Source organism: Camelus bactrianus, chromosome 15, assembly GCF_048773025.1.
Source record: "Camelus bactrianus isolate YW-2024 breed Bactrian camel chromosome 15, ASM4877302v1, whole genome shotgun sequence".
NCBI lineage: Eukaryota > Metazoa > Chordata > Mammalia > Artiodactyla > Camelidae > Camelus > Camelus bactrianus.
Window position 1 is genome coordinate 35934334 of NC_133553.1, and position 23185 is coordinate 35957518.

A 23185-nucleotide genomic window follows, 5' to 3' on the forward strand; every position below is an offset into this window, starting at 1 on the left:
TTACAAACTGTGAAAGATGGAATTCCTCAGTCATAGATTGATAAAACTTTTTCAAATCAATTTATGAAAGTATTATTTGTACCTAATACTATTCCTTAGAAAATGTTTCCATTAAAATGTTTGCAAATTACCCATGAAATTAATACTTAAATATCAATGTTTTGAGGGTACATAGTATGTTAATTTAATGACAGTTCATTAAAGGAGGATTCTTGTTACAGAATTAATTTTATAGTCCATAGAAATCATGGTAAGAATTGACCTTTGCAGAGTTTGAGGTTACATTAATAAAACAGTGGTTCTCATTTTTTTCTGTCTGTACAGCATTCATGTTTTTAGTATGTTCTCTATTCCCAAAGGAAATTTACCTGTACATCACATTCTGAACAAGAAAGAAGTTGAGAATTATTTCTAGACATAGAAGGAATCTTGCTGTGATTGAAAACATATGACATCATTATAGATTCATCCTAAAAGATCTGGCTCATATTTCTATTCCTTTCACTATTTCTGTTCCTTTCCTTTTTGAGTCATTGACTCTTTACACCCTAAGGTGGTTTACCCCATCTATTCCTGATAAATACTTTAAAATTTCATTTATTTATACTTAAATATAAGCATTTGTTCCTCATTTTCCCCTTCCCCTAACTGTTGACAACTACCAGTCAGCATTCTGTCTCTATATGTAATTTACCTATTCTGGATATTTCATCTAAATAGAATCACATACTATGTTACCTTTTGTCTGTCTTATTTGACTTAGCATAATGTTTTTGAGGTTCATCCAGTTAGTACTTCATTACTTGTTATGGCTGAATAATATTCCATTGTATGTATTTACTACAATTTATTTATCCATTTAGCCATTTAATGGGCTTTTGGGCTGACCTTTTGGCTGTTGTGAGTGGTCTTCCTATGAATATGAGTATACCTGTATTTGAGTATCAGTTTTTATTTCTTTGGTTATATACCTAGGAATGGAATTGCTGGGTCACATTGTAGTTTTTTGTTTAATTTTTAAAGGAATCTCCAGCTGTTTTCTGTAGCAGCTAAACAGTTGAAATCCTACTGGTAGTTTTGAGGATAAAACCAAATAGTAATAAATTTTCATTTTTTATTATAAGCCACAGGTATCAAGCTCTCATAACGCTACATCAACAGAAGAACAGCAGCTCTATTGGGCTAAAGGGACTGGCTTTGGAACAGGCTCTACAGCTTCTGGATGGGATGTAGAGCAAGCCTTAACTAAACAAAGGCTGGAAGAGGAGCATGTTACTTGTCTTTTGCAGGTATGTTTACACAGTTGATATTGTCAGTGATAATAGTTAAATAATTTTTTTGTATTTGTATTAATTTTTAAGTATTGTTGACTACCTGACTCATCCTTAGCTACTCTTATAAAGCCCATTGTGCTCCCTGCTCTCAGTGCATTTAAGACTACTCTTCCCTGCTTGTAACTCCAAATTCTTCCCTCTCAAATTAGTTTCTTCACTGAGAGGAAAGTGACAAGGATGAAATTATTCAGTAACTGAAAAATATACCATCTCTGTCTTCTTCTGGTCAACTTCACAAGGGCTCTATCTGGACTCTTTCTTTGAAAAAAATTATCTGTTTGTATCTTTGTTTCTCACATTGTTCAATTAAGTTTCTAGAATCAGGCAAGGTGAACTAATATAGAAACTCCTTAATACCACATAAATGAGAAGAGGAGGTTCTTAAAGATTAGCTTTAGTTCTTGCATCAACTAATTGAAATTAGTTGCCTTTTTTTTTTTTTTTTTTTGAGTTTTGGTCAGGTCTTTGAGCATTATTTTTTACAATTCTAGAATGATAGCCTAGTTCTAGTATAAAATTCTAAGATTTCATCACCCTCAAACTGAGTCTATTCAATAAAAGAAATAATCTCAGAGTTACTCAGCTTTTAAGTTCATGTTCTTAGATGGATTGCTTCTATATATCTAGTCATGTACTGTGCATCGTTATGCAGAACACATCCTCTTGAAAATCTGAAGAAAAAAAATCTTATTTTTAAAACACGTAGTATGAGGCATTGATTGAGTTGAAAATACATACTCTTGGTATTCAAATTGAATATGTAACATGAAATAGGGGCTTTTAAAATATGTGAAGCTAAAATCCAATTTAAATCCAGCAACTTTTATTTTTAGGTTCTTGCAAGTTATATAAATCCTGCGAGTGGTGCTATAAATGGAGAAACTCAGTCGTCTCACGAGAGTAGAGGACAGAACAGTAATGCCCTTCCTTCTGTCCTTCTAGAGCTTCTCAGTCAGTCCTGTCTCATCCCAGCCATGTCGTCATATCTACGAAATGATTCAGGTAAATCACGTTGCAACTATTCCTCTAAAATATCTTAATGGATGAATACTTTTGTTTACTTATTTTATCATCATCAGTTTAAATGATATGGTTCAATTGAAATATTTGGTATTATTCTTCATATATATATATATTTATGTACACCTATATATATTTGTAGGTATGAGTTTAATGTATTTATTTCTTAAAAATTATTCTGGAAATACTTAGTTGTTTTGGGAGGGCCTCATTTGTTACTGTGTAGTCATGTGTCCTATTACATAGTTTTTATTATTGCTTTGTTTTCACCATGAAAGTACATTTTTTTCTTTTATTAATCTGGAACTGAAAATGATAGGGCAGAGGCTAGCAGCTTCATGACAGTATTCTGATCTGAATATGGTTAATTGAATTTCTTTGTGTTTTTAATATTTTTCTCAAACACTGGAATTTCAGGCAGTAGTAATTCAAAGAAAGGCAGAAAGATAAATTTTTCAAGTCCATAGGTACTTGACAATAAGGGTATTAGATTTTATAAATTCAATAATAAATGTACCAGAGGTACTTACTTTGCCAATATTCAAGTGATTATTGATTGAAGCTAGTTTATTATTTCTTTAGTTGTGGAATTATCTTCCAAGAAATGTATATTCTTTTCCTAAAAAAGAATAGAAAGTTTATGTCTTATTTAGACACCCAGTGACATACAGGTATTGCCAAGAAAAACAAGCAGTTAACATCTACTCCTTTTAGCCGGGACCTTTAGCTTTTTTATTTATTCACTTTGTAAATTTAAACTATCTGTTCTTCTTAACTCTGCTTTGATTCATATTCTTATTCATGAAAATAGATACACATTTAAGTAGATTATTAAGGAAGACTCAGGAAAGCAATAGCAGTGAATCTTGAAGTATTCTGTTTTGATGCTTGGTAGCAGTTTAAATTCACGTTGGATGGATGGAGTACATACTTGTATTTGAAAAGGGATTACTACCCCTATATTTCCCCTTTATATGGAGATTATTGTGCTTTAAGACACACCATTTCCGAGCCTACCTCAAATTTCTTCATAAAAATGTTGAGATGTTACATTATTTAAATTGATTTCTTTTAGACTGACCTGTTTAATACATCAGATTTGTCTTTTTAAAAATTGAATGTTAAATATGCAATATATTTCTTGATTAAGTAAAATATTTGGAGCTGTAAACACTTAAATATTTCAGATCAGTACCAAGATTTAATATTAAATTGTATAGAAAAATTGCACAGAATAAGATAAGATTTCTCTTTATCTCCTTCCACATTATTAAAATATTCTTAATCCTTTTACTTTTAAACTATATGACCTCTCAAATATTTTTAAATTTCTGTCTTGTTTTGAAATTCAATCTTTGTGCAACATTGAACTTTTATCTTTATGGCTCAGGGTCAAAAAGGAAATCTGATATTACTTACTTTTACCATTAAAAATAATCTACTGAAGTAGGTACACTTTCTGGTGAGTGTGTATGTTAATAAATAAGCTGTGATTCTGGTAACTATATGTATTGCGCAGGTTTAGATATTGCATCTTGAAACTGTTTTACAATTTAATGTGACAGACCAGAGTTTACCTTTCCTTTGTGACTGTTTTCCTGGAATAAAGAAATTTCTTTGCTCAAGGTTTAGATTTATATGCTTGATACGTTGAACCTGATACGTTGTCCAGTGGTATAATTATAACTGATACATTTATATTCAAATGTGGTTACAAAAATTATTTTGAAATAAGATTTTAAATTAAGATAAATTAATATAAAGTAATTGACTTAGATAACTGGCAGCATACCTCTTAAATGATGTCTTCAATGATCAGAGAAAGTTTTTCTGTAGTTTCGGATATATTCTGATGCATAGTTTGTGAGAAACGAGGTACAGTAGTTAAGCCCATTTAGAATATTCTAGATACAAATTATATATACAGAAAATGTAGCTTAATACTATATTAGTGAATATGTTAATTTTTAAAACATTTTAAATCTGAACAAATTACCTAGTCAGAGTCTTCCTTGAACTTAGTAAAATTCTTATTTTAGAAAATTAGTCTAAAGTTCACTTTCCAATTTTGTCATTGGTCTGTAGAATATTAGTTTTGGCCATGTGGGGGAAGGGTGTTGGGATAAGGTAAAGCCTCCAGTCTAGAATCTTTTACTTCACTTAATTATCATCTTTGTTCTCCTTTAATCTAGAACAGTTCTCAGCTTTTCTTTGCCTTACATGATATTGACATTTTTACAGAATAGACTATTTTATAGACTATCCAGCAAGTTGGTTTTTAACTGTGAGAGCAGTGCTAATATTTTCACGTGAGACATTATATTTAAGAGATGTTTTGCTTACATTGCTAGCAAATTATATACAAAAACACAAACCTAATGTAATAGGCTCTTTTGAGAGCTATATAGTAATCTCCTTGGGAGATTGGTTCCAGGACCCTCTGCCAATACCAAAACCTTCAGTTGCTCAAGTTGCGTACAAAGAATGGTGTATGTAGTATTTGCATATAACCTGTGCACATCCTCTTGTGTACTCTAAATCAACTCTAGATTACTTATAATACCTAGTACAATGTAAATGTTATATAAATAGTTGTTATGCTGTATTGTTTAGGGAATAATGACAAGAAAAAAATGTCTGTACGTCTTCAGTACATGGGCAGCCATCATCATAGGACTAACTACATAGCACATGCCAGCACGGTGTACCATTTTCTTTGTTTTAGCACTTACAGACTGCTTTCATTTAATGAAAGAGAAATACAAAGAATAAAACACAGAATATTTAAAATACAAATACATATGGAAAATATAATTGTAAATAGAGAAAATATAAATTCATTCTCTTTCTCTCTCACACACATACTATGTTAACAATCACCAAAACCCTGGTTCTTCTTTCTTGATAACCCTTGTATGAGGATTATGGTGGTGATGGCTATATGGTGCCTACATTGCTGATGTGGTGAGATGACAAGATGTGTGGCATTGTAGGTAAGTGGTGAGACAACAGGCTAACTTGAAACTTCTGACAGGACATCAGAGGGGTCATCTATGTAGGAAAACCAGTTCCAATTGCAGACTTTCACACTTTGGAGGAGGCCCAATAATAGTAAAGTCTTAATCTATAGAGTCTGAGAGCTGGGGATCTTCAAGTGTTGAAGATCAAGGATTCACGTTTGCAGATGCTTTAGTTGAAACATTGCTATAGGAAGCTGTTTCTTATTTCCTTTGCATCATCAAACAAATCTTACAGTGGTTGTAGGCATGTTGTTATCCCTCAGGTGACACAGAGGCATCCTTCCACTGAAGGATGTACTCAAGGATCGTATCCTTTAACACTTCCACCTTTTCAAAAACTGCTGCAAAGTTTCAAGTGTCCAAACTGATAGCTCTGCCTCCTCTGGATCTTCTGCATCATCATCTGTCGAGGATGTCAGCAGATCTTTGAGTTCCTTGTTGGTTAAGGTTTCTTTATGCTCTTCTATGTGTTTCCTGTTGTCATTCTCAAATCATGTTAGAGAAGACTTCTCCATCAACCTCACTTGCAGCATTCAAGATATTCCTGACTTCTGCATCAATAGTGGGGCATCAGTCACAAGCTCACTCCATATGGCTTCCAACATGCACTGACTGTCTTGGGCTTTTAGGGCATCTGCAGCATCTACATTTGTGAAGCTTTTCCGTAAGTCCATGATATTCCAGTCAGGGTTAACATCAAGGGCAGCAGGAATCCTCCTGAAGGTGAGGTGGGTGTAGGTCACTTCAGTGCACTTAATGATGCCTTGATTAAGTGGCTATAGCAGTGATGTAGTGTTAGGAGGCAGGAACCTCACTTCCATTCTCCTTGGTGAAGCAGAGACATTGGGGATGGCTGGGAGCATTGTCAGTTATGAGGACCTTTATTGGCAGCCCCTTCTTTTTGAGGTGTTTCTTTACTTAGGAATGAAGCCCTAACGAAACCATCTCAACAACAAGATGGCTGTCACTCAAACCTTCTTGTTGTGTTGCCAACACACAGCCAGGCGATTATTGGTTTTGTCTTTAAGATCCTCAGGATTGTTTGCTTCACAGATGAGGCCCAGCTTGATCATGTGACCTGCTGTGTTGCCACACAGCACTGTAGTAAGGGAATCTCTTTCTAGGCCTTGAGCCGCACGGCCTGCTTGGTACTCTTGGCTGTATGTACGGTTCAGCATCTTCTTCCAGAAGAAGCTTTTTTTTTTTTTTTTTTAAGTCACAACTGAAGACTTGCTCTGATATGTGACCTTTCTATTGAGTTTCTTAAGCCCTCTGGGAATGCTGACGCTGTGTCAGCATCAGCTGATGCTGATTCTCCTGTGATCTTTAAGTTCTTGAAGCTCTGCTCTTTTCATAGCTAACTAGCCATCCTTTACAGCCTTAGAGTCCCTCTCACTTTCCTCAAACCCCTCACGGCAGTGCTCAGAGAGGCTAAGTGCTTTTTCACACATGGTTTTGCCATCAACAAGGATATGCTTTTGTGATGTGTCCTCTAGTCACATGCTTGATGCTTTCTCCATCTTTGCAGGCAGTGTATCAGGAAACAGAGAGATCATTTTTGCCATTGTAGGGGCAGCATTAACACTTCCACAAATTTCAGCTTCTTTCTGCTTTATTGTGCAAATGTTCGATTTATTCTTTTCAGCCTTACCAGTAAGCCCACTTTGGCAGGCAACATGCCACTTTTCACATGATCTAAGATTTTTATTTTCTCAAGAGATAGCACTTTACATTCCCTCTTAGCCTTTGAGGGGTTACTTTGACCTCTTAATTGCTCTTTAGGAACACCCCACCCCCCCGAAACAAAGGTGTATACAACACATGTAGCCACTGAGTGAGATGTGAGGCAGACAGTGCTCAGCAGCATAACTCTGTGTTGGCCAACTATATGTAACAAACTTTGTAATTTTGAAATAACTTGGATTTTTCTTCAAAGAAATTTAATTCAATAAACTAAGTCTATAAGAGAGTTGTTAGAAAAATTGTAAATCAGTAAGTTTGAAGCCACAGCTTCAAAGTAAGTGACTGAAACAAATAAGTGAACTGTATGTTTGTATTAGGCCATTTTATCTCTAGTATCATTCTCAAAAGGAATGATAAAAACCCTTAAAGAGAGAAAGCGGTTATTTTCATGAGAGATTTCTTAGGTAGATAGGAAAATCCTTGTATAAAGGATGTGTTCGTTTTAATTTCTCTCTTGTAACATTCTGACTTCCATTTGTCATAGCCATGTTTTTTGTTCTGCTTTGTGAACAAGTATTTTTCCTGAAGCAGCTGTCAGTTACTTGTATGCTATTGCATAAGCCTTCAGTTTCCTCGCTGGCCACTAGATGGAGATCTCATTTCATTGCTGGAAATGCTTTGTAAAATTACATAAATGTGAGAATTAACCAGTAAAATATTAATTTAAAGTCCCTCACTCTCATCTCATCTCACTCCCATTTTGGGAAGTGCTATGTTCCTCTTTTCAGAAAATAGTACCACTGAGCACATTAAATTACTTGCCATTAATTTAGTGGAGCATGCTAAAAATCCTTTATCAAAATGTAATAAAGTCTTTACCTTTTTCATACTGGTTTCATAGTGTCAGATTAGGAAGAAACAAATGAAATCCAGAGAAATTTATTCAGTGCCCAAGTTTAGCAGTAGTATGACCATTGCTAAACACGTATTTTCAAATTTAAAGAAAGATATAAATAGGTTTTTTGAGTGTGGAAAAGAGAAATGAATAAATGTGATATGTTAGAGGAAGGTAGAAATGAGACAGAAACAGGCATAGAACTTTTCTATTGGGAACATTATAAAGTATCAACTAATTTGGCTTTACCTTAGCTAAATGATGGCTTGTATTACTATTAAATTTCTTCATTTTCATAGTATTTGTTTGGTAGTTCCATAACTATCTGTAATGTGACAAAACCCACTATTGCAAGATTGTTATACCATCTGATTTTCCTCACACTGGATTTTGTGGGTTTAAAGTTCTTTGATCTTAGGTTATATTCCTCAGAAAGTCAGCATTTAAGTAAAATTTTATGAGAGAATAAAGTTAATTTTGTCATTATGGCCAGTGTCTTAAGTATGACCACACTCTTTAAATCCAGAAATTATTTCTAAAGTTACTTCAGAGTAAACGTACAGTTGGAACTACAGCTATCTTTCCAGACCTCAGCACAAGAAATTCAAGAGTGCCTGTTGTCCTCTAAGGGCTTAGAAATTGTATTAGTGTTGTAACACAAAAATACACTGCTGTATCAATGGAAAATATGTAATTTTATCATCATTTATGAAAGCAGTTCTTTTGCTTGTTCTGTTGATACACATTGCCTCAGAAACAAATAAATTGAAATTATTGAGCTGTCATAACACATAGTTCTTAACTTTATATCCTTATTTATAGTTTTCTTGGTAATAGTTCATTTGAAACTTTAGAGTTATATTGTCATTTCTTTCCACTGTTGTAATAAACAGTCTGCCAGAAATGAGTGAAAGTTTTACAAGGTTCTTCTGCTAAGTAGAGTTGCATGTCACTTGATTTTTAATCCCCAATTGTGTTATGACATGGTCCCAGTTTTCTTAAAAATTAAATGAGGAGTACAGATAAAATCTGAAACACTTGCCTATATTTAATATATTCTACTTCTATTTATGATTCAAAAATGAGATACTGCCTGCCATTTCATTCTTGGTAAAAGAGTACAGAGTACCAAAATTTTGAGCATGTTAGTGGCCACTCAGAGTATCTGGCACACGTAAGTGCTCATCAACAAATACTAGATCCTTTTAGCTAGAATTCTCATAGCTGTCAAAGTATCCTAGGTAAAAATATTTTTGGTTTAGAATACATTACTCTGTCTCTTAAATAGTTATACGGGTAAACTTTACAAGGGAAAGCGAGGTTGCTTAGATTAAAATTTAGATGGGTTTCCAATTGATTTGATTTATACAGATTTGTAAGGGTAGAATATATGCAACACTTAACGCACCTTCTTTGATTACCCAAAGTAGAGTGGTCCTTCCCTTTCCATTAGTTACCAGTATACCTGATGCTTATATTTCCACTTCTCACGTTGTAGTCTGATTACAGTATAAAACTTCTTATTAAAATTCCACCTAGCCAACCTGCCAAATGAACTATAACTCTCTATCTATAAACAACTTGACTTGTGCCATATAAATATTTCTTTTCCCATTAATTAAATTGTAAGCCTAAGAGTTAGTTACATTTATTTCCAAATTTATTTATGCCAGTTATATTGCCATGACATTGTTAAATATTACACAAACTAGATGCTTATATGGTAAATTAATGGCATAAAAAAGGAATTGGCTAAAACAATCATTGAATTAAGTCTACATGAGAAACTATAAAACATACATGTGTGTGTGTATGTATATATTTCCCACCCCCAGTAGAATCCCCTTCCTGCTGAATAGAGCAAATTTATCTTGGCTTGTGTAAAAAAAACATTCATACTTTGATATTCTTCCAAAAATCTTTGATCTTTTGATGGGGTTTTCATGTATTTCATTATTTGGTCCTACTGGCTGGCTTAATTGTCAACTGTAGCCAAAGTTTAGCATATTCTAAGGTTGACATGAATCTCCAAAACAATTTATTGGCTAAGGCTTGGTTGAGAAGTATAAATTCAATAAGTAAAATAATGGAAAAATGAAAGGAAATGAAATATTATATATGAATCATTACATACAGAAGTTATTTTTATCGAAGTATTTGTGTAAAACTCACTGACGTTTTCCTTACAGCACTTGCATGTGATGGAATTATTACTGATTGCATATTATAATGTACAGATGTTCTTGATGATACATGCTCACTTAAGATACCCTGTTACTAATCTCATTTGCAAGGATCTTAATTGCAGAACTGTGTTTTATTTTTAAATACATAGTATCAAAGAATAGTTCTTGGTTTATTTATTGGGTTACATTTTAGTGAGAATTTAAGATTCTAGGTGAAAAAATTTCTCTCACTTTACTATACCCAATGTTTATTTCAGCTTAAAAAAACTCTATATTGTTTTAAGTACAATATCTACAACTATGGATCTGCTAGAGAAGAAAATATATTTTAAAGTTAGGAAGGATAAGTATAAAAGTCAAATTATTAAATCAGTACTAAAAAATTGAGCTGTGTTTTGAATAAATTATACCAGGCAAAATATGTTTATTACATGATTATCTTTTAAGATATGTAAACTTAACATGCAACTTTTAGGGATATTGATTGCAAATAATTATGGATTGTTTTAGTGTTCAATTACTTGAAAGGATTTATAGTTTACAGATAAATAATTTAAGGATCTCTGATTGCTTTGTTTCCATGTGATATTTCCATGAAATATAGGATGATTTTATATTTCAAGTTACACAAAATAAGGATGGATAAATTCTGTAATTGAAAATTAAATCTTTGAATAATTTATTTATTAAATTTTCACATTAGTTTTTTAGTCCACTCATATGGCCATTCCATAAACAAATAGTACTTTACTAGATTGAGTTGAGTTTTTATACTTTAGATGAGTATTTCTCATTTTGTATTACTGGAGTTCATCAGAGAAATAAAGTCAAAACATGCTGAAGAATATCAGAAAAAAAAAGATACTTTTTCTATGTAGTTTTTATTTTCTATGTAATCTTGTAGTCACAACTGTTTAACTACCAAAAAAATCATTATAAGGCATGCATTTCTTCTGATATTCAATATAAATCCAAAAGAAGATTATACTTTTGAAAATATTCAGCATTTATTAATAGTGACTGAACTTTATTTTCCTATGCATTTTGTTAGTCGTCTTTCCCATACTGAAAAAATTTCCCTTTCCTATATTAGGTAGATTAGTAGAGACTTAAAGTAAAAATAAATCTGCAAGCAATTTGAATGTAAATAATGTGTATTCAGTATGTACTTTAAGAAAAATGTCTGTGGCATTGTTGCCTTTGTGTCTTCTTTCTATTACCAGATCTTGTATGTTTTTTGGCAAGATATCTTTATTGTCCATATATTCATTGCTGTGCCTAGAGTAAGGCACTTACCCTGGATGCCACCCTTAGAGCCAGGCGCTTACCCTGGAATGTTTGTCATAATCTTTTGGAAATATTCTTTTAAAGGGTTGTCTTAGAAATCATTTTTGTTAGAGCTGTTATTTGTCCTGAATGCAGCCCCATGAAAGAGACCATCAGAGTGTGATATAGATATACACAAAAACAATTACCAAGAGGTTAAGTATTATGCCAATGATGCCTAACATGGTCAAGACAGATTCTTCTTTTTCTTCTTTCTCTTCTTGCTTCTTTACATCTCCTGCTATGATGATGACAGTAGTACCCATTTTCCCAGAAAATCTCTTGGTCTAGAGAGAAAGAAAATTAATTGTGAAACAAATCGCTAGGAAGGGTTATCTTTGAATTGTATAGAGAAATAGTGAATAAACTACTGTACTTGTTTAGTTGCATAATTTTTCAGTGTGCAGTTCTATTTTAGTCTGTTCAGGTGGTAGAAAATGATAGAAAATGAATGCATTTTAGTAGAACTTCAGATATTCTAATTTTAACAATTGGATAGAATAATAGAAAATATAATAAAAAGACATTATATTCTGCCATTTATTCATTTTGGTTCTATAGTAGTTATAAATATATTTTTAAATGTTTTATATATATTTAACTAAGCCAACATATTTAATGTGAGCTGCAGTTCATGCCTGATATGTATGTATAATAACCACTTATTTTAGTCTAAAATAATTGTTACTAAATATGTGAGTTTTTTTTTTTTAGTATAGTTGATGTATAATATTATATAAACTGCAGGTGTATGATATAGTGATTCACAATTTTAAAGGGTATACTCCATTTATAGTTAGTATAAAATATTTACTATAATTGTCTGAGTTTTAAAATAAGTAAAAGAGAAGTGTTCCTTACCCTACATTGCATCAGGAATAAAATATTATCAGATATCCTGCTTTAGTCCACAGTAGTTATGAATGAATCTTTTCTCTTCGTGGAGAACTTCTGTTTACAGTCAGAGAAAAAGAAGTTTAAAAACCTGGACAAACTTCTTATCAAAGATGGCAAATATTTTCAATTCTCCAGAAGGGTGGGTCTTTTCCATTAGTAATCCATGGTAAATTTCACTGTGACTGTTTCCTAAAAATTGATTCTTCAGCTTCTGTCAGTAATAAGCCAAATAATAATCGTGTTCCATTTTTGTTATAGAATTATTTTTAGTTTTTATACATGCTGAATTGTGTGTTTCAGGAACAAAATGGCTAATGTTTATGATTATTTCTTATAAATTTCCTGTCAGATCAACCTGTTAATTATTCTGTTTCTTTTCAGCCATTTGAATATCCTTTTCCCCACTGAAATATTTCAAATACAGAAAAATGAGAACTTTATTCTTTTACCTAGTACTAGTTACTATTTTCAAATTAGGTAATTTCTCTTACTGGAATAAGTATAGTAGTGTCACACACCTGTATCTGTAGTTGGTGATGATAATTCCAAGGTATTTTCAAGCATATTTCATTGCCTATTTCAGCAGATAGGCACATCTGAGGATCTGAAGGATAGTGACTTTGCTTGCTTGGTGGCAAGCAGTAACATTGAACACACACTTGGCACTCACTGAGTGAAGAAGTTGCTGCAAGCCACCCTTGCAGACGTGGCGTTGCATAACAGTGTTGTGCCTCCGCTCTTCTTTGTCAGGCTGGTCACATTTAATCCTGTAGTAACAATGAAGTGTGCTTTAGGAAAAGACACTTAACGGTTTTATGGTGAAGCTCTGCATGGCAAAAAATAGAATCAGGGAATTCAGGAGTGAAACACTTGTGTTTTGTACTCATTTGTATTTCATTAAGAGTTTGTTACCACTTATTGACTCCTTTTGTTTACTGACCACACATACATGTTAGTTTAAAAGTGCATATCTTAAAAAGAGAGCATAAATTAGCTCTTCCCGTAGTTTCCCAGATTCCCTCTCTGGGAATATTCAGAAATAAGTCTTTAAAAAAAAAACGAATAAGTAAAATCGGGTATAAATAACATGTTCCAATTTCCAGACATAAGCATAGATTGCCAAATGCGTTAATATCTGGGTAGATTTTGACATTAAAATGAGTGAACTTCTTTATGTAACTGATCGTTGTCAAGAAAAATACAAATATACAAAAACTTCATATTTTAAGTTTAAAATGCATGTTGTAAGAAATGATAATAGTAATAAAATTTATTTAAAATTCTTTGTAAATCAAACCCACAATTTTATGTCTCACACTGTTCTTACTATTCTCAGCCTTATTGTCCATTGCTTCTTACCCTGTCTCCACAGCTTTTGCTTCCATCCCTCCCTGATATGAGGAGAATATCTTCTCTTTCCATAATTTAAGATTCTCAGTTGGCACAGGGCACTATAATCAATATCTTATAGTAACTTACTATGAAAGTGAGCATATGTATGTTTATGTGTGACTGAAACATAATGCTGTACACCAGAAATTGAAGGAAAAAAAAAGATTCCCAGTTGGAATCTTAAGTAATCTTCTCACTGCTAACTTAGTTGAATAAAATAAATATCAGTAGAGTGAAAAGAAGTACCATGTTTCATTTATTTTTGAAGAGATGTCTTATTCTCTCTGTGCCCATTTATTTCCAGATTTTAACTTTTCCCCCCAGATTTTAAATATTAAAATTATCAACCCTACATGTTTGTCTTGTTCTCCCCCCCTCCCCCCGCATTCTGTACTGAATTTTAGCATGCTAAGTTATCCTCAGCTTTATTCTTACAATGGAGAGGTAGCTTCTCATTTTGTAGTTTTTCTTGTTGTTCTTGGTAACTTCATAATCATTTAATTATTTTTTAAAAACCAACATGTTTTGGATTACGTACATTCTTATCTAAAATAATATATTTTTATAGTTTATTTTTAAACTAATACACTAATATTTTAAAATTAATTAATAGACTAATTTTAAAAATATTTTTAGAAGCAGTTTTGGGTTTACAGAAAATTGAGCAGATATTACATATATCCCATATACCCTGCCTCTCTTTCACTCATAGTATCCCATTACTCACATCTTGCATTTGTATGGTACATGTTTCAATTGATAAACTAGTAGTGATCACATTGTTTTTAATATATTAGGGTTTATTTCCTAAAACACAAAGGCAGTCTACTACACAACCACATACAGTAATCAAAATCAGAAAAAAAAACAATTGATAGAATATAACCATCTAATTAATCCACAGACACCATTCATATTTCATCTGTTGTCCTAGTTCTGTCCTCTATAGCAAAGAAAAAAATTGCTTTTTGTCCAGAATTTAATCTAGTATCACTTAGTATCATTAGTAACCTTTTCCACGTCCTTCATTCTGTGACATTCCTCAAACTTTATCTTTTGTGACCATGACATTTAATAAAATCTTTTATTATGGACAAGTTTGAAATATGTAAAACTAGTGATGGTAGTATAATGAAAATAATGAACCCCCTGTGAGCTCCATCACCAGCTTCATCTGATAAACTTATGGCCATGCTTTTCATTTCTATCCTTGGTCAGCCAGTTTTTTCCAAACACAAAACATATATACACATAGTAGGTTATTTTAAAACAAATCTAACCTAGGACATCATTTTATGCACCCCATAAGTAACTTAAGCAATGCCTAAAAGCACAAAGGAGAAAGTAAAAATAAATTTTAACATAAAATTACCTCATGTACTGCCATCCAGGAATAGTGATCAGTAACATTAGTAACTATGAGTGTATATAGAAATGTGAACAGACAGATTGGTAATGGAAGAAGATGAAATTATGAAAATATTTGGAACTTAAACAGAATAGCTATTTCTAGCAGAAATGGAGAGAAGAAGAGTGAAAGACTGTTGGGGCATCAACATTTATACATTTAAGCCCTTGTAATTTATGTGTGGGCTAGAATGAAGAGAAATTCTGCACATATTTTTGTCAGTCATAGCTGCTAAGCTAAACAGACTTTTCATGATTAATGAAGTATTTTTGTTCTGTTTTTACCCATTGATTTCTGCTCCCAGAATTTTATTAGTCAAAGTATCATTGTAGATTTTTTTTGTTTCTTTCTTTTTCTTGTTCCTTTGTCCTATTAGATAGTTTCAAAAAGGCAAACGTTTGACTAGTTAATATGTATAAAGTTGACTTACTCTTAAGATGCATTAATTGTAAAATTTGTAATTTTATGGCAAGTAAAATTCAGCTGTAATTGTTTTGACTCTCTAGGTCCTTTGTATTTCCATAAACATATTAGAGTCATCTTGTCAGTTTCTACTCCCAACAAAAAGCCCATTTGGAACTTGATTGAAATTACATTCAATCTATTCATTAATTTAGAGAGAGTTAGCTTATTAACAATATTGGATCTTCTAATATATGGGCATTATGTATCTGTTTGTTTAGATTTCCTTTAATGTCTGTCAGCTGTGTTTCTATTTTAAGTGTTTTGAACTTACCATATTTATCCCAGTTTCATTTTTTATGCTATTGTAAATGATACTGTTTTTAAAATTTCATTTTCTTACTGTTAAAACATAAACAGTGCACTTGATTTTTATTTATTCACTTGATGTCCTACATTGTGAAACTCACTTAGTAGTTGTACTGGATTCCTTGATATTTCTGTACAGATAGATAATCATGTCATGAACATTAAAGACAATTTTATTTATTCTTTCCAATTTATATGACTTTCTTTAAAACAATTTTTAAAATTCCACTATCTAGTTCTTACAGAAGTTGTCAGTTTGCGAGAAAAGTGTTCAGTCTTTTCACCATTAAATATCATGATTGACATAGGGTTTTTGGTTTGGCTGGTTTTTTTTGTTTTTTTTTTACATTTTTTTATTGAGTTATAATCATTTTACAATGTTGTGTCAATTTCCAGTGTAGAGCACAATTTTTCAGTTATACATGAACATACATAGATTTATTGTCACTTTTTTTTTCACTGTGAGCTAGCGCAAGATCTTGTATATATTTCCCTGTGCTATACAGTATAATCTTGTTTATCTATTCTGCATATGCCTGTCAGTATCTACAAATTTTGAAATCCGAGTCTATCCCTTCTTACCCCCAACCCCCTTGGCAACCACAAGTTTGTATTCTATGTCTGTGAGTCTGTTTTTGTTTTGTATTTATGTTCTTTTTTTTTTTTTTTTTAATTCCACATATGAGCGATCTCATATAGTATTTTTCTTTCTCTTTCTGGCTTACTTCACTTAGAATGACATTCTCCAGGGACATCCATGTTGCTGCAAATGGTGTTATGTTGTTGCTTTTTATGGCTGAATAGTATTCCATTGTATAAATACACCACATCTTCTTTATCCAGTCATCCATTGATGGACATTTAGGCTGTTTCCGTGTCTTGGCTATTGTAAATAGTGCTGCTATGAACATTGGGGTGCAGGTGTCATTTTGAAGTAGGATTCCTTCTGGATATATGCCCAGGAGTGGGATTCCTGGGTCATATGGTAAGTCTATTCCTAGTCTTTTGAGGAATCTCCATTCTGTTTTCCACAGTGGCTGCACCAAACTGCATTCCCACCAGCAGTGTAGGAGGGTTCCCTTTTCTCCACAGCCTCTCCAGCATTTGTCATTTCTGGACTTTTGAATGATGCCATTCTGACTGGTGTGAGGTGATACCTACCTCCTTGTAGTTTTGATTTGCATTTCTTTGATAATTAGTGATATTGAGCATTTTTTCATGTGCCTATTGATTATTTGCATTTCTTCCTTGGAGAATTGCTTGTTTAGGTCTTCTGCCCATTTTTGGATTGGGTTGTTTGTTTTTTTTTCTTATTAAGTTGTATGAGCTGCTTATGTATTCTGGAGATCAAGCCTTTGTCAGTTTCATTTGCAAAAATTTTCTCCCATTCCGTAGGTTGTCGTTTTGTTTTACTTATGGTTTCCTTTGCTGTGCAGAAGCTTGTAATTTTAATTAGGTCCCATTTGTGTATTCTTGCTTTTATTTCTATTGGGTAGACTGCCCTAGGAGAACATTTTTGAGATGTATGTGAGATAATGTTTTGCCTATGTTTTCTTCTAGGAGGTTTATTGTATCAAGGGGGAGGGGAGTGGGAAGGGACAGACTGGGAGTTTGAAATTTGTAGATCCTGACAGGCATATGTAGAATAGATAAACAAGATTATACTGTATAGCACAGGGAAATATATACAAGATCTTGTTGTAGCTCACAGCAAAAAAAACTGTGACAATGAATATATATGTATGTTCATGTATAACTGAAAAATTGTGCTCTACATTGGAAATTGACACATTGTAAAATGACTATAACTCAATAAAAATGTTTAAAAAAATTAAGTAATTTCCTTTTTTACAGAGGTCAGAATACTTTTTAAAATTTTAACTAGAGGAGGGATGGTAAAGCTCAAATGATAGAGCGCATGCTTGGCATACATGAGGTCTTGGGTTCAATCACCAGTACCTTCTCTAAAAATAAATAAATAAGTAACCCCCCTTTCCGAAAACAAGATTTTAACTAGAAAGAATATATGATAACATATCATTTGTTGCTTTTTCTAACTCGCTTAAGATCATAGCTTAATTCCTTTTGTGTATGTGCCTTTATCTTAAGTTCTTTAAATCTCATCTATGTGTTATCAACTTACTGTGATCTAGTAATTACTGAATTATCTTATATTGTCAATAAAATATTTATGGCATGCCTGTACTCTGATAAACCATTGCAAAACAGTTCAAACAGGTACATGATGACAATTAATTCACTCTAACATTGTCCCTCCAACCCTGGTCCTTTTTCTACTTGAAACTACCTTTACTACGTTTATGGTAAATATTCTTAATATTCTATGTCTATGCAAATATACCTAGTACATATGTGTATCCCTTGTTTTGAAATAAACTTGAAATAAAATATTTATACTGTTCTGAATATAGTCTAGAGATTGTTTCTTTTAAGTATAGCTATGGTGGCTCTGTGACACCTCCAACACCTAGAGAAAGACTCATATGTTTGGTTAGAGCCAGTATCTACATACTTCCCGTGGTTTGTGTGTATAAGGAATTATCTCTTGATGGCACTGTCCATGAGAATTTTTTGCTGTGGTGGAAATGTTCTATGTCTGTGCTGTCCAGGTATTAGGTCCTTATTTCACATAATTCACAAAAGTAAATTCCAGTTGGGTGAAAGCCGCAAAACCTAACAAAGCAACTTATAAAAGCTTTAGAAGCAATACATGTTCTTAGAGTAGGATATCCATTCTTAGATGCATGTAACATGTATTAAGAAAGAAAATTAATTTGACTTATAGCTGATAATTGAAAGATAGCATTGTCAACTTTTTTTTTCCTAACAAGTTGATTTGTTGAATTATACTTCTGATAAACTGTGGTCATATTTTGTTTTACCTAAGATACAATGGCTTCATTTCAATTTAATTTTTAAAATATGTTTTTATATCATACTGATAAATATACTTACTGCCATAATGGATTATCTGGACTACTTAACCATTTTTATGTGTGATATACCTAAATGGTACTTAATTACATTTCTTGTTATCTCCCCAATTCTATGCCTTATTCATTTTTTTGTTCCCTGAAAGTGCCTATATACTTTTCATATTGGTCCTTCACTAACATTAACATAAGCCCATTTACCAACTAACCAATTAATAATATTAAGATCCAAGTAGAAGCTTCACTGCTGTGGATTTACTTTCATATTGCGCATGTGCTCATTTTATGCTTTTCCCCTTTCCTTTGTGTAGTTCTCGACATGGCAAGGCATGTGCCACTCTATCGAGCTCTGCTGGAATTGCTCCGGGCCATTGCTTCCTGTACGTGCATGGTGCCCCTATTGTTGCCTCTTTCGACAGAGAATGGTGAAGAGGAAGAAGAACAGTCAGAGTGTCAAACTTCTGTTGGTACATTATTAGCCAAAATGAAGACCTGTGTTGATACCTACACCAACCGTTTAAGGTACTAGACTTTGTTCATTTCTCTTGACCTTGGCTGTAACGATCTTTTTTTAATAGCTTTGTGGTTTTTTAAAATGATACATGCTAATTAAACACACATATGCACAGGTAATAAATAAAACTACAGAGAAAAAAGTACCTACCAAATCCTACAGTCAGAAATGTTTATTCACAGTGGCTTATCAGACAGCTCCCTCTGTGATCTTATAGCTATAGATATAGTTTTTCTTAAATGCTATCACAATTACACAGATAGATCCTAGTTTTATTCAATATTGAGATCAACTATATCTTCACTGTCATTAAGTTCATATTGCTGATATTCTTAATACTTCTGAGTATGCATTGTGTATAGATGCTGTATTTTACTTAACCATCTATTAGTGGACATTTGAGTTATTTCTGATTTATAATAACCTCAGACATACATCTTTCGGAACTTGTAGAAGTCTCTGCAGAGTAGATTCATAGAAGTAGAACTGTGGGATTAATGGATTTTAGAAGTCAGAGGATTCAGTATTTGTTAGAGTTATAATAAAGTTAGTATTTATCTTCTTGGGAAATTGAGTTTTTAAATGAATCTCTGATTTAAGTTTATACCTCACTAGAAGTCAGATGGTGAGTTTTGTTATCAAGAACTCTTTTTTAAATAACGTTTTCCTGGTAACTTTTTCAAGTCTCTTAGCAGAGTCCATTCAGTGGTGTCAGTTTTACTTAAAGATGATGCTTCTATAAACATCAGTATTAGGCCAGAGGAAGTATATTCCTTTGTCAGTGGTCTTTTTGATTGAATTAATCTTCTTTACCATTTTTGCCATATATTTGTTCTACCTGTTCTCACTTACTTTTTAAGAACCTAAAATTTGGGAAATGCAGTATACATCAAATGATGGCAGAGAATTGGTCATTAGAGAAACGGTGTTTGGCAGTCTTTATTTTTCAGAGAGAAACCAACTTGTCAGATTATCATGACTCTGTTAGCTTATTGTACTATCATTATCACTTTAAAAACTAGTGGCTCACTGACAGGCAGTAAGAATCACAAATTAGAGAAGAGATTAAAGAAGAGCCACTTGGTAGCAATATAAAAAGCTATAGGGTCATACTGTTACTAGGGAAGGAAAATGTAAAGGTATATTTTCTTTGATAGTGTGAGACTTCTGTTGTAGAGAAGAAAATAATATTATATTTGGTCCCATCCTTTGTGGCAAAAGTCTTTCTAACTAGTAATCTAAGCAGCTTTAACATAATTGTATAAAAAGAGTGTGGTATCATAATTGAACTGAAGACCTGATTTTCTAATTGAGTTAATGTCTCATTGAGACGTGTCTAATTGAACTTCCCATTCTCTGCCCTGGCCTTCTGTGTTCCTTACTCCGGCACAATAAACATATATTTTTTGACAAAGCAATTAATAATGCAGATTACACAGAGCTTTGAAATTGCCCTTGTGTGTTTTTAGGGGCAATTTACTCTTGTGTTTCTGTATCTTATATTTCTCTGTTTTAAGATGTATTATACTCATTTACAACTAAAAATTAAGAATTTATGAAACCTTGAGTGGTTTTTCCAGTAGTATTTTATTTCTTAGATGAAAAATTGTGCAAAGATTTGGAATGTAATTATTATTGCTTTGGTTAAAAATATTATAAATTTGCTGTGTTATAAATGTGAGAATAAAACCATTAAAGTAAGAATAACTTTCTTTAAACTATGTATTTCCTTATCCCATAATTTCTATTGGATCCTGCAAAAATGGAGTTACAGTGTTCTGAGTGCTAAGGTAATTATAGAAGATGCTTATTGCAGTAATTGGAATTTGTACACCTAGAGTACCTTTTTCATTGCTTTTATTAATTTAATGTATTTCCTTTTCACATAGCATGCAGTAAAAATTTTTTTAAGTAAACTGCATGAAATGTATTAGTTAATGAGTGATTCACTACAAAAACTTAATTGCAGTTAGAGGATAACCAAATTTTGTTTAACTGGAGCTCTTTATTTTTCTAGTTGGTTACCTGGAAAAAAATATTCTTCAAATTCTTTCCTTCTTTCAGTAAGGGAAAAATGACACTTCAGACTTCTAAGTTCTGTACCAGTAAAACATGCATGTAAAGATCATATTGACAATGCACAGAGCTCATTTCATTTGTTATTTTATCTTTACAGTGACCCTGTGCAGTAACTATTTTAAAAAACTATTTTACTGATCAGGAAATGCTCATAGAACCAGAAATGACACAACATTGTAAACTGACTATACTTAACTTCAATTTAAAAAAAAGAAACACTCGTAGAGAATTTTGTATTAGGGTTTGAATATGCATCATGGTTGAAATCCCTCATGATATCTATAGCCTCTATTAAAAAAAGAAGCCAGAGAAACATATATGTTATAACACCCCTGCTTTCATTTGAAAGTTTGGCATCTTGAGAATTCACTTTCCACTTCACAGAGAGAGGGTAAAATCTTTTCTTTTCCAGCCTTTTAAAACTTAAGATGTATTTCTTTTCATATTTTCATTAGAATAAAGTGAAGAGTATAGTCCAATTTCTTATAAAGTCTTAACCCACAGAAGTTGGCCTAAATTCAGTTTTAACAGTGTCAAAGTGCAGAGCTTCCGCCTCCTCCCCACCCCCCTACCTGTCTGCCTCATCCCCCCAAAAAATCAAAAACCCAGGATACTCTAAGAAGAGAATGGTCAAGGCAAATACATTCTGTTTATATATCACTTTTAGGATATGTTTTAGTGCTTCATCAAGCTTTGGAGTTACGGCTTTAAAATTACTGTGTAGGTGTACCACAGCTCAAAACATTTTTACATTATTTCTGTCTTTTTTTTTCTCAGTAAGAAATAGGAGGCCCTGGGGGCTTGCTGGCTGGCTGGCTGGCTGGCTGGCTTTCTTTCTTGCTTTCTGCTTTCTTTCTTTCCTTCTTTCTGGTGAGACAGAGCGAATATTAGTTTACTAATTATGTTTATATATCTTATTGTATTACTTTGTTTTTTTCTCTTATTTCTCACTTGTACTTTTTTTAAACCAAGCACATACAAAAGGCATGTAATTTTTTTTCCCTTCAAATGAAATTTTAACATAGTACTCTTTGGTCATCTTAGATAAAGAAAAATAGGTTCTCTGTAATTTGCAGTCTTTAGATGATAATTATTGTTACATATAATGATTTTCATTGAAGTTATTTCTTCTGTATATGTTATACTTAAAACTTTTATCTTTTGTGGATGAAAGGAAGGATAAAATGTTTTGCCCAAGTACAAAAAGGTAGTTTACTTTTTACTAGTAGGAATAACCTAATTGAGATTATCCTCTCTTGAAGACAACGCCTAAACCCAACTAGTTTTGATCTCAGAATTCAAAAAATGATGGAGACTGTATAGGTTAGCTGACTCTTCCCCCCAAGTCTGAAATCTTCTATAAGAGGAAATAGAAAAATATCATTAAGGTGAAAAGGCAGATTGTTTACTTTGCTTTTATCTAATTTGTGCTTTAGAAAATTGTGATTATATTTCGATAGATAAGATCTGGCCTGGTCACAAGAACATCACTGATTTGTTCGTTTAACAAATGTTTATAGAATGTTCATGAGAGCATAACAAGAAAGTTCTTTTTTCGAAGGGACTGACAGATAAATGGGGAAACAGTAACTAGACAGTTTTAATAACACAGTACATGGTGTATTGGAAGTATAAGACATTACTGGAGGATCAACCCAGATTTGGAAGCCCAAAGAATAAGTAGAAATTGACTAAATGAAGAGGGA

The 23185-nt window shown here is 32.6% G+C and overlaps 1 protein-coding gene across 11 annotated transcripts in view; it reads left to right on the forward strand.

The window, feature by feature from the left end:
- The window catches only part of BIRC6 (baculoviral IAP repeat containing 6), a 197178-nt gene that overhangs the window by 143357 nt on the left and 30636 nt on the right, over positions 1-23185 (forward strand). For 10 of the 11 annotated variants that reach the window (XR_012511857.1, XM_074378697.1, XM_074378694.1 and 7 more), the window contains 3 exons: positions 1125-1289; positions 2168-2336; positions 19198-19408. Coding sequence is in view for 10 of the 11 variants with exons in the window: in XM_074378697.1 (XP_074234798.1) it covers positions 1125-1289; positions 2168-2336; positions 19198-19408 (545 nt within the window). In the remaining variant the exon portion in view is untranslated. The remainder of the gene's footprint in view (positions 1-1124; positions 1290-2167; positions 2337-19197; positions 19409-23185) is intronic. The other variant, XM_074378695.1, reaches the window with a different exon arrangement.